The sequence below is a fragment of the Notolabrus celidotus genome, chromosome 5, assembly GCF_009762535.1.
Source record: "Notolabrus celidotus isolate fNotCel1 chromosome 5, fNotCel1.pri, whole genome shotgun sequence".
NCBI lineage: Eukaryota > Metazoa > Chordata > Actinopteri > Labriformes > Labridae > Notolabrus > Notolabrus celidotus.
In genome coordinates this window covers 29,627,540-29,640,658 of record NC_048276.1, presented here as the reverse complement: position 1 = coordinate 29,640,658, position 13,119 = coordinate 29,627,540, and the positions used below count along the sequence as shown (strand labels likewise).

Genomic DNA, 13,119 nt, shown 5'->3' with positions numbered 1-13,119 from the left:
CGTGAATCATGCATGTTTCCCACACACAGATGATACCTGGGCAGGCCACCCAAGTAAAATGCTGACCATTTCTACATTTTCTTTATCTGTACAAGATCAGCATCAACAAATAAATGTCTTAGACAATCTCTAGTCGCTCTCTGCCCCTTCTATTAATACAGAGATTGAGACATGGCGTCTCACGTTACATACAAACCATCTTGTGCCACTGTTTCAAAAGGTACGTGTAGCTGGTAGCTGCAGATGTCATTCTGCTCAATCTAAACTTTGAATCACTGAATCACTCAACTTGCACTGAGTTCTGCAGCTTTGAGACTAAGGTTAGCAGAGCTAGCACCACCAGCCTTCAGTCCTCCTCGCAGGATAACGTCCACATGCCTGTGCTGGTTACTCATTGCTCTGGTGGAGTGGTTATATGTCAGTTTAACCAGACACAGCATACACACAACTTTATCTCCATTTACTTGATTGACATACTGACGGTGTGTTACGAGACGCCATCTGTCACCAGTGCTTGTTTACATCAGGTAGTAGAGCTTTAGAGCATTATGACAGCAGACATTAACCAGAGCTACAGCGCAGGATAGTGGCAGCTTAGAAACAAAACATGGCCGACGTTTCAGGCCCACATTGAAAAAAATAAAACATTTTTCAACTGTTCAGAATGCAGATTTCTGGTTTGAGCTCAATAGGAACCTGAACTGTCACTATAAGATACCTGATGGTAAATAGTTCATACCTCCCAAACTACAGGAGGCAACCAGAACCCTCTAACAGCCTAGTATGCCATGCCCAACAGCTATTCATGAGCTTAGCCCTGGTATTAATAATCAACATCAACACTTAAATAAGTAAATCATTGAGCAAAGATCAATACATTAACAAAAACATGACAAAATAATCACAAAGTTATTGACTGAGAGGCAGCAGGGCAGCACTCCCCAATCATTGATGTTGTGTTCACACCAGATGTGCATTAAATAATTTCCTCATTTTGTTTGTGCTTATGTGAACACCAACACATTATTTGTTTATTTGCTTGATTTGCACAAATAATTTGCTCCATCTTCATGTACCCAAACATACCAGACCAGTGCTGCTAATTGGGGCAGTGCACACTTAGTACAACTGATATCTGGAATCTGGAAAGTGACAAAGTTTTTACAACACAACTCCAACCTCCTCACTCACTTTCCTCACAGTCAGCTCCTTTTTATTCCTGTTTCTATAAAAAACGGGTGGAGTCGTACAGTTGAGGCAGATGGCTGTTCAATATGAGTCTGGTTCTGCTCAAGGTTTCTGCCTGTTAAAAGGAAGTTTCAACTCTCAGGAATAAGCGAATGAGGCAAATAGCGCATTGCTGTAGGAATTCCTGTTACTCTCGTATACAGTTTGCTCCCTTGTGCAGACCAAAACTCACGTCATTTTCATCTCTAATCACATTTTACTTTGATTCTACTTCTAATTCACTAGCACAAATGGTTCTATTCACGTCTGGTGTGAACACGACATAATGCCTCTCTCCTCTGAGGGCAGTAGTGGACTTTTATTTGCCTCAGACCAAGTGAAGGGATGCACAGGACAAAACATCCCTCACCAGCAAATTCTGATTTATATGAATATATTTGTTTACGGGGGAAAATACCAAAACCCTCCCATCACCTTTTTTACTGGAAATCAGAAAAAGCTGAAGCTCTTTTTGTTATGTCCTGTGTTCAGTTGTTTCCCTTTGTGCTGGTGATGAATGCTGCAGCCTTTTATTAGACGTTATTGGTTAAAACACACAGACTTGTCTTACAATGATGAAAATGTCAGACAGCAGGAAACTGACCGAGTGTCAAGGTGTCGATGTTAGGACCATAGTTAAATGTCAGCAGTAAAGCAGAGAGAGAGAGAGAGAGAGAGAGAGAGAGAGAGAGAGAGAGAGAGAGAGAGGAGAGAGAGAGAGAGAGGAGAGAGAGAGAGAGAGAGAGAGAGAGAGCAAGAGCGAGAGAGCGAGAGAGAGAGAACACTGCAGTATTTATATCAGCATTAATAATGAATCAGAAGAGAATGTATCATGGTATATAACTGTATCGACTATTATTCCCATGGTTGAGCTGCAGCTCTTCTGTGAGTGAGTACATGTTCTCCTGCAGCAGGTAACCACAGTGTAACCCCGCTCTGCTCCGCTCCTCCATCTGCTCAGACTGATGAAATCCTCCTCGCATGTTGTGTCAGTCCCGCTTCAGCGAGTGCTTTAAGACTACGCGCTCAGACTCACATGTGAGGAGAATAACAAAAGTCCAGCAGAGAGAGAGCGCACACACTGGAGCCTCCGCTGAGGAGAAAATGACTCTAATGACTTGTTTGTTCCTTCTGAGAAGGCCATCAAAGTCTTGGTGTAAACCATCGCAATCTGTAATGAGCCAACTGCAGTTTCATCACACGCAGGCGATAAAGAGCGGCTCCAGAGCAGAGTGTCAGATAAGCAGAGTTCACTTCATGCTCTTTTAAATGGTAGTGATGCTGCTCCTGCCCTGTGGCTACTGAAGTACTGAGCTACAGAGAGTGAGAATAAAGCTGGAGACAGAAAAAGGTCCTGATCTTTCAGAAATACATTTGTGCTTTTCAATGACTCTGAATTATTCAAAGTTGTCAGGTAACCCTGACTCTTTATTTATCAAGCTTCACCTTGCAATAGAAACTCTGATGTTGCATTCACACCAGACGCGAACACTCAATAAATTATCGTGTGTGCGAATACCAGAATGTTTTGTTTCACTAACTCCATCCCAAGACTCAAATCTTCTGAGAGTGGAGGGTTTCGCCTTCAAACGCCACTCCAGTTTGTCGCCATCAAATAAGGTTGAGCTCAACTACATTGAATGGTGAAGCAGGTTAGGCTAACAACTTACCAGATAATTGGAACTCCTTAAAAAACATCATCTGTGCAAGATGCCAGTTTCCATTGTGGAGAGATCTGTCAGTGATCCAAGTCTATACTGTTCATTCAACACGCAAAAATAACGTCCTACTGTTTCGCTAAAGACATTCCACTGAGTGACAGCAGGTGGCAGTAAAGTGCAAAGAGGCATCAACAAAATCAGGGAAGATGACTTCACACAAGCTTTTGTGTGTGGAATCAGGGCTGTTGTAATATAGCGGTAGGGAAAACGCAGAAGAATTGCCACGCCACCCTTGTCCTGCCTACAAAGCAGCAGTAGAAGAGGAAGACTCAGTAACCAGCTAGCTTGACCTTTACTGCAGTGTGTGACTTCTTCTGCAGCACGGATCATATCGAAAGTGGTGACAGACCAAAGCGAAGTACACTAAACACACTCCAAAAAGTGTTGTCACTAGTTTGGGAGCTTTTTAGATTTTGTAAAAAGAAAGATGGGGATGTTCGAGGACAACGTGTGTTGCAGACGAGAACGTCGAGTTTTCGTTTAATCAGAAGTTTCTATCCTGGGACTGGTGATTTGGATACAACATTATGCTGAACATTATTAGACATTAATGATGACATGTATGAAGTGACATGCCACTCCACCCTGTACTTGCCTTTCCTTAAAATGACTAACATTTTCCATAAATATCCCAATAATGTCATCATCGTGACTTTTATTGGCCCACGATAATCGTGAGGTAAAACATCTGATATACTGACATCTCTACGTAGATGGAAACTGAACAGTACAAAATAATAAAAGAATCAACCTTGCAAATGTTTGGACAGAAATCCACTTTAAATGATTTTGTTACTAGAAATTAGGAATACTAATAAAACTATTGTTGTTTACAACAATAGTTTTATACAATTGTTGCAAGTGGGGTTTTTGAACTTGGAGCTATAGTGACCACTGTCCAACAGCATGTGTGAGAAGTAATACATTGAAAAAAAATAGATCACACAGTTCTAAAGAGAAATTGGAAGATATTTAATGAAGGTCGCTTCCAGAGGATTTAGAGAATACATTTTCAAATTTCATAATAGAGACTACAGATGTCCAGTTGGCCTTGGACCAATTCACAAACCACTTTTATTTCACTCAATGATAAACATGCTCCTCTGAAGAGACTTAGAATAAAAAATAGAATTGCCCCCTGGTTTTCACAGGAACTGTCAGCCATGTTTAATGACAGAAACAGAGCTTGGTCCTGTGCAAGGCGTTCAGGGGACCCCAAGATTGGCTTTCCTTCAAGCGACTCAGGAATAAATGTACAGCAGCTGTTAGGAAAGCAAAATCAAATTACTACTTAGAACTCATTGTCAGCTCCACCTAAAACCCAGCAAAGTTCTGGAAAGCAGTGAACTTGGATACAAGAAAAAACTCCAATTCACTCCCAACAAATATTACAGTCAACGATAATATGCTTTCCACTCAAACAGAAATATGCCTTGCTTTTAACAAGCACTTCATAGATGCTGGGTATTTATCTGACATTCACAAACGCTGCCAACAAAGACTCTCTGCCATCCGCAAACTAAAAGCACTTTCTGTTGCCCCCACCTTCTACTGTTACTGTACCAAAGCATCATTCAACCCATTCTCTTCTACTGTCTCCAACAAAAACAAACTCATACGCACCGCAAACACTGTCACCAAAATCATACGCCTCCCCACACCCAACCTGTCTGACCTCAGCAACAGAGCCACGGAGCACGGACTATAACACTGGATCCCCGACACCCCCTCTACTCAGTCGTCACACTACTCCCATCTGGTCGCAGATACAGATCCCCCTACTGTAGGTGAGCCCGGTTTGGCAGAAGCTTCGTCCCGTCGGCCATAGCACTGCTAAATAGAATGCCATTGTAATGTGTCCTGTGTGTTCAGATGTGTCCGGTGTGAACATATGTGGGATGAGGTGCACCACTGTTGTGAGGCTGGGTGGATGTTTATTGTTTATTGTGTTTATACATGTATTCTTGTACAGACGGTGACAACAAATCTCCTTATTAAGGACAAATAAAGATCTATCTATCTATCTATCTATCTTTCTATCTATCTATCTATCTATCTGTCTGTCTGTCTATCTATCTATCTATCTATCTATCTATCTATCTATCTATCTATCTATCTATCTATCTATCTATCTATCTATCTATCTATCTATCTATCTATCTATCTATCAAGAGCACCTTTGGCTCATTCAGGCTGACATTGATTCCAATGTAAACATGAGCACTCATATTGACAGTGCGAAAGCTGAGGGCCATGTCTCTCGTTTCTTTTTTAAACCGTTCTCACACTATCAAGTGTTAGATACACTTCTATCCTTAGACCCCAAAAGTTCTACTGGTGAGGATAACTTAGATCCTGCATTCATAAAACTAGCAGCTCCACTAATCGCTGAACCATTATTGTATATTTTTAATATATCTGTGTCTACAGGCAGATTTCCTAAAATATGGAAATCTGCACATGTGGTCCCTTTACATAAAGGTGGGGCTAGGGAGGATTTTAACAATTATCGTCCCATTTCCAAATTGCCATGTCTCGAAAACAGAATCCTTAATAAATAACCAACTCAAATCCTTTCTCTCAAACCACTCAATTCTCAGCCCACACCAATCTGGTTTCAGGCCAAACCATAGCACAACTTCAGCCACTACATTGTTCACAAATTACATAATATCTGCTTTAGATAAGAGGCAGCATTATGCTGCTTTATTTGTAGATATGTCAAAAGCCTTTGATATGGTTGATCACCATCTGCTTTTAACAAAGTTAGCTCATTTAGGTTTGATGAAAATGCGTGTGCCTGGTTTCAGGATTATTTGTCTGACAGATGTCAATGTGTGAAATTTGGTCAGACCAAATCAGACTTTCTGTCGATTGATAGAGGAGTGCCACAGGGTTCTGTTTTGGGCCCAGATTTGTTCACTGTTTATATTAATGACATTGTTTCCACTTTGAATGGTTGCCAGGCCCATCTCTATGCAGATGATGCTGTTGTTTATTGCATTGCAGATTCTGTAAAATTTGCCATGGACAACTTGCAACTTGCTTTTGATAATCTCCAACAGTCACTAATTAATCTTAAACTTGTACTGAATGAAAGTAAAACAAAATTAATGTTGTTCTCCAGGGGCCAGAAACGTTGATTATGAAATGTGCACATATTCACTTTAAATGCTGTTAAAGTTGAAAGAGTCACTGAATTTAGATACCTTGGAATATGGCTTGATGAGAATCTCACATTCAAAAGCCATATAAACACTCTTTCCACCAGTTAAGACAGAAAGTTGGTTTCTTATACAGAAATAAATCCAGCTTCCCACTGTCTTGTAGAAAGAGAGTTTTGAAGCAGTGTTTTTATCTGTTTTAGATTATGATGATGTGATTCATAAATATGCTGCAGCTTCAACTCTTAAAACCCTTGGACTCTGTTACCACTCTGCTCTCAGGTTTATAACTGGTGACAGATATGACACCCATCACTATGTCCTGTATGAGAAGGTTGGTTTGGCCTCTCTTGAGCAGAGGAGAAACAAACACTGGCTTTTGTTTATTTGTAATGTGCTTGTTGGAAGCTTCCCACCTACCTTACAGAAATGGAATTGCGGATCCTACGGGACTCGCTCTTCCGATTGGCTCATTCCGAAAGTACCCCGAGTAAATACTAAACTTGGTCGATCAGCATTTTCCATTGATGCCCCTAAATCATGGAATACCCTCCAACAGACTTTATAGCTGACATCCATTCCATCTTTTGCAGAGTTTAAGACTTTGATCTTCGACCACTGTGTTTCAAACTGTATCTGTTTTAACTCATCTATTGTTTTGTGTATGATTGTGTTTGTTTGTTTGTTCTTTGTTTCTAATGTGCCTGTGATCTCGACGACATTGGAAATCAGGGAAACCTCAATGTCTTTTTGAGAATAAATAAAGGTTTTTTATTGTTTGCAAGACGGGTATAAATAAGGCGCAAAGTGCACCACGTAAACTGGACTCACCTTCATCCTCCTCGACTCGATCCGGGACTTGTAGCAGAACTCGACCAGCGCCACGAGCATGGCCAGCCCCAGCCCTCCGATCAGGATGTAAAACACTCCGGCTACGTTGCTCAGACTGAGCGCGCTCGTTTTGTCCTATCAGTGCAGAGGGGCGGGGTCAGTGACAACCATCGTGATGCATACAGTCATGTCCTCACTACTGTTTGTAAACTAAAACTGATCACCTGAAATACGGTTTAATCTCATCTTTCTAACTAACCACATGTTTCAACTCTCAAAGGTTGTGATCAAGAGGTTATGTGACTTTTGTTCTCTACAATTTAAATGATAGTCAAAGGGGAACTCAACGGATGTATTCCAATTTAGACATATGGTAATCTGGTTACTCTTTAGAAAGTCAAGGGGAACCTGAATCTTGTTAAAAAAAAATGGTGACTATTCCTCTGAATCACAGTAATCTATTTACTTTTCGATGGTCTTACAAGGTAGAAAGACAGCTCTGACTTTTGTTGGACCTGTTACATGCCCTTTAACTCTACTACAAATGTGGGCCCGGACTTATGAGTGTTGTAGTATTTTAAGAAGTCTGCCATGCCAAAATGCTAAATCAGACACCACTTTTCTAAACAGGACACTTCTTTCTCCATATTTGGTAAATTGGTGGAGATGGGAACGAAGGGAAAAGCTACTTTTACTCTATGCATGCAGCATCCAGTATTTTCAGAGTTTGACCCACACTCCGTATTTATGATGTTTATAATAATTCAAGTATTTGATTTATTAAATTAATGTTTTTTTATCTATATTATAGATTATTTTACTAAATATTATATTTATTTATTTATTTTATAATAACTGTATCTATTTTTATTGACAATGTATACAGTTAATAATTTATTTCGTTTTCAATAATTTAGATTATTATTATTAAATATTATGTATATTATACTTTTACAGATTTATTTATTGTAAGTATTCTATTTTGAATTATATTGTCTGTCATTACATATTATTATACAATTATGTATCATTTATACAGTTCATAATTCTTAATTATTACAAATTATTATTTACAGTTTATACAGTTTAGAATTTATATGAAAGTCTGTCTAATTGTAAAGAGCAGGACTAAATTGATGTTCCCCTTTCTTTTTGCAGTGAAGATAAAACCATCCCTTTCCTCTTATCACAGTCTTTGAAAATTCACATTGATAAATCATCACATGCAGCATCATGCACATAAAAGCAAAACGTAAAGTTATTTTAAACAAAGGTCATCTCAAGAGATGCTTTTCTTTTGTGTAAGAGGTTACCTCCCCATTATTCAGTTGTTGTTTTCTTGTTTAGCAGTTTTTTGCATAAATAGAAGAGAGTGATATTTGTGCTGTTCTTCACAGTAAAATATCACTTCTTATGCTCAAAGGAACAAAGTCTTTCTTGTTACATCCTTTGAAAACATTTCTTCTGGAGAAGAAGGGGGATTTGATTCTTTGTTGAGTTTCAGGTGAAATAAGTGACAGCAATGTTCCTCTGTCACATGCACTGCACTGGTTTTGGTGGGCGTGGCCTAGCTTTTTCATCCATAGCATGCAGCCGGTTCAAAAACACCAACAGCAGGAAACAGCACTCGGAGTGGCAGGGCTTCTCTTCGACAGGGTGCGGTGTGAAGGTGGGGAGAGCCTATCAGAGGGCTTTCCTCTCCAAACTGTCATGTTCACCTCAGCCAATTAGCTTTGTGGAAATTAAAATCAAATACACATTAAACCCAGACTGATACCAGAGTTAACTCCCCTTAATAAATAAATACTTAAATTAAAAATTAAATAAATAAATGGTTATGATTGGGCAGAAATAAACATCAGAATGAACACCAAATTGGATAGAACATGTAGATCCTTTTGGACTTGTACCAATCAGTCCTGTACTGGGATAGTAGTTGTTTTTTTAGTTTTTGTTTTTGAAGTGTGGTCGTATGAGTTGCTTGTAAATGGTTAGTGTAAAATCCACAGGGGATCACGGCCTATTCGACCCCTTTACTGAGAAACCAGGAGGAGAACCGTAACAGAAGCTAAACCTCTGCAGACAGGATCAGCTCAACAGACATCATTAAGCTCATTTAACAAACTCCAACCAAACACTGATGTTGGTGTAAGTGTACACTCTAATAGGAGCTTTTCAGTGCTTTAACTTGCCGTCAAAAAGCCACTTTATTGGCACTATTTTGTGGATATGTGTTCTTCCGCCTCACTGAATGCCACTGTTTTACCCCTTTTCTTACATTTTTTAGAAGTTACATCAGAAAAGCAGAAAAACTGAATGGAAGAGCATCTTCAGAGTAATTTAGCTCACTGTTTTTTTATTGCATAATGACACTACCCATGGTCCACACCATATGTTTACCTTATCAAAATACACTGTATTAGCTGCTGAAGGGGAAGACTGAGCTGAGATAAACTCTACACACATCACTACTGCCACCTGCATGATTTGTTTAAAAATGTATTTTAACTTTTAAGATGTTTCTCATCTTTCTGCCACTTCAGTCTGACTTTAAGTCTTTTCTGTCTGCTGCCACACTGATGAGACTGATTAACATTTCTTCCCATTTGTTAGTCACAGTCTGCCGCACAGAGTTCAGAGGAAACAGGAGGCACATGACAGATTGGAGACAAAAGCATCAGTGTTTCGTGTGTGAGAGTGTGTGTGTGAGTGGAGGAAGAGGATGGGTGGTAAAGCTTTGGTCAGTAATGTCATTCAGTGCTGGTTAGCAGCCATGAACAGAGAGAGAGGCACAGGAGAACAGTAAACGAGGAAGAGAGAGAGAGAGAGATAGAGGGAAAATATTTATAGTCTGAAGATCTGACTTTTTATATCTGAATGTGTGTAAATACAATCTGGCTCCTCTTCAAGTCAAACTTTTCATGTTCATGTGAAAAGGATTCTTCTGGATTCAGAAGTTCTTCTAAAAAATTATTTTCAAACTTCTTCTGACTGAGTGACCAGAAGCAGAACTAAAAATACTCATGTAAATGTGGAACCTAAAGGCAGTCAGGATTTGTGATTATAAGTGATGTAAAAAGTCACATTTTCAGAATCCTTTTTTCTGTCTGTCTGTCTGTGGCTGCTTCCAGCTAACTGTGCTGACCACATAACTTTCTGGAGAACAGAAGGAAGGCTGAGCAGAGAAAAGCCTCTGAAGAAATCTACTGATCTGGAGACATGAAAACCTCTTATCTCCAAAAAGTCAGCTTTGTCACAATCGGCTAAAGCCCGGCTCATTTCCTCATCAATTTGCATAAATTCATCTGGCTACACGCAGAGGGTTGGAAGAAGTTTTATGGGATTTAAACTTCAGAAAATGTACGATGCAATCACGGACAGCTTCACAGTTTAAGTACAAATTGGAGTAATGAGGTTTTCCATGCCAACAGAAAGAACTGAAATTTGTTCATGTCTCGTTTCTTTCTCCTTCAGGTCTCCAGAACGGTCAGCCAAGCTGCAGCGTTACGCTCTGAAAACCAAAAGTTTGTCAACAAATCAAAAGACTGTCAGTACAAAGGCTGATTTTGTTTTATTTTACCAGCAGGGACTGAACTGAGATTAGCTGATCATCATTTGTATTTCAAACCTAGACATTTTTCTAACATGGTCCAAAGTTAAGCTATCGACGTGGCCAAAAAGATCAATACCAATCTAATAATTGTACGGTTATTGGGTTTGTTAGCCTTGAAACTTGCTACGGGGCAACAAAAGCTAACAAAACTAGCCTTCCTCCAACCAGCACCTCTTTAGCAAACATTTCATATCCAACCTTTTTAACTAATGCAAGATGCAGCAGTGCCTGAACCCTGGGATATTTCTAACGACCAGCAGGGGATGCTCCACGTGTAGCAACAAGAAAGCAGAATGTGTAGAAGTCTATGAGGAAAGAAGCCTATTTCTAACTTGATCTATTGTGCCAGAAAACATTATTCTACTGAGGTTCTTGGTCTCCTTGGTTCTCATCTGTTAGATAAAAGCCTTCTTAAATACAGCACAGAGTTCATTTTCTAAATTTTGGTCCCATTCAGATTATAATCTATAGTCAAATATCCATGGACTGAGATGTGCTTTATGGTGTGGCTACCTGGTACTAACAGTTGTTACCACAGGGACCTGTTAAATAATTTTCAGTTTAAGGTTGTACAAAAAAATACAGCTTTTCACCAACAACAATCAATTAAATTAGAATCACTGTTGGTGGGACTTTAAGTCACATATTGATATCTGGGAACTGAGTGTGCACCTCAGCTGGAGATAAATTTGTATGTAGACTGTGTCTGTCTAAATTGACATATAACCACTGGACCAGAGCAATGAGGAACCAGCTAAGATAAAGGTATTGGACGTTAACCTGCAAGGACTGGAGCCTGGTGGTGCCAGCTCTGCTAACCTTAGCCATACTAAGCAAACCAATTCAACATAATTTATCTGCAGACTTAGCCGCATTGAATAATTGTGTTAGGTTTTGAATGTTTTCTGAGTGTTTTCTTGTCTTTAGAATTATTGGTTAGTCAGGAGTTTAAATCTTGTTTAAAGAAACTAGTTGCTCTGGAACATCTACCACTTACAGTCCAAAGACATCCCATCTCCATGAGACTAAGAAAGGTTTCACCATGTAAAAACAAAAACATCATCACTTCGATTCAGGTGCTGGTAGGCAGATTTTGTTACCTCTGAATGGAGCCATGCTAGCTGTCTCCATTCCATTTGTAATGCTAAGCTAAGCCTACTGGCTGCCAATCTTCTCATTTGATCCTTGGCAATCAAGCAAATATGTATATTTCCTAAAATGTCAAACCCACTCTTTAAAATTGTATCTGAATTTACCACATATTCAATTTTCATAGTTTGCATCTACTTTAGCTTTAAAATGGAAATCAATGTGGGCAAATTATACTTTACAAACTAAACTTAAGGCACAATAAATTTAGGTATCAAGGTAAAGTTCAGTACCTGCTGGCAAAACCAGCTCCCCACATAGAAGAACCCGCAGGATGCATTTGATGACATTTTATTTACACTGAAAATGTAGGGCATCCTCTATTAGAGTCCAAAATAATGCATTGATTACCAACACACAGGCGTCAATGCTTCTAAAAAATAGTCAAGAGTGACATTGAGGTGACTATTTTTACCAGAAAGAAGGCTAATAAATAAACTGGATTGGACAAGAAACATTTCCAATTAACATGAAATAAAATGCTAAACAAAACTCTAAGTGTCAAATAAAAAAAAAAGATAAAATCCATTTAAACTTTTCTTTTCAGAGTGTACCTGCTGACATTTGGTGTTCAGTGTGGTGCGTGGGAAAAGTGGGCAGGGGTGAACCAACACACGACCTCGGGACCAGGACGAGCAACCCTTGAAACTGACCTTTCTGCCGGAGTCCTTGTGTCCACACTCCCCCTTGTCATACCACCACTTGTTTTTCAACTTGTCTAAGACGGCTTGTTCATTGAGCTTCAGTACTGCTAGGTTTACAGGAATTCTTCAAAGAACCATGGGAGGAAGGGGAGAGGGGGGTAGGAAATAACATAAATAACATTATGCACCTCCATGTTATCTTATGTTATTGCTCAGCTGCACAGCGACAGGGCTGCAGTCGCTACCAGAAGTAGCAGCAGCGGCGGCAATGATTCTAGCAAAGCTGGTATTTGCAGTACAGATGCTTTGATATGCTACAGAGAACAGCTCAATAACAACAGAAAGAAAAACATTAACAAACAGAAAACAAGCACAATCACACATAAAACAGTTTCAGAAAATGTCAATGTCAAAGTGATATGCTTTAATACTCCATCTAGCTTGGTTTAGACTGACTCCCTACGCGCAAGATGTGTATTACTATATCACTTTGGGTAACCGGCAAGGGCTGATAACACTCCGGGGTCTTTGGGTTTCAAACACCATTAAAGGTCTTAACTTTTAGGGGTGATAGAGTCAACACTGCATTAACAAGGAGCTGACCCGGTATACGTAACATGACCAGAGGGGGTATTTTAAATGAAAGGACCAGATTATTTAAACTCAGTTAGTTTGACTTTATTTTATATGTATGAACAGGCTTGGATTAATACTTGTACTTGGTGTATGTATGACTATTTCAAGGCGGCAGTAATCGATTATTTTAGTAA

At 39.4% G+C, this 13,119-nt stretch overlaps 1 protein-coding gene across 2 annotated transcripts in view; it reads right to left on the bottom strand.

Moving 5' to 3' along the window:
• Positions 1-13,119, bottom strand: part of LOC117813357 (glutamate receptor 1-like) — a 100,796-nt gene that overhangs the window by 4,837 nt on the left and 82,840 nt on the right. The window contains exons 16-17 of one of the 2 annotated variants that reach the window (XM_034684524.1): positions 12,359-12,473; positions 6,944-7,078 (exon numbers count right to left, since the gene is read on the bottom strand). In XM_034684524.1, coding sequence (XP_034540415.1) covers positions 6,944-7,078; positions 12,359-12,473 — 250 coding nt within the window. The remainder of the gene's footprint in view (positions 1-6,943; positions 7,079-12,358; positions 12,474-13,119) is intronic. The other variant, XM_034684525.1, reaches the window with a different exon arrangement.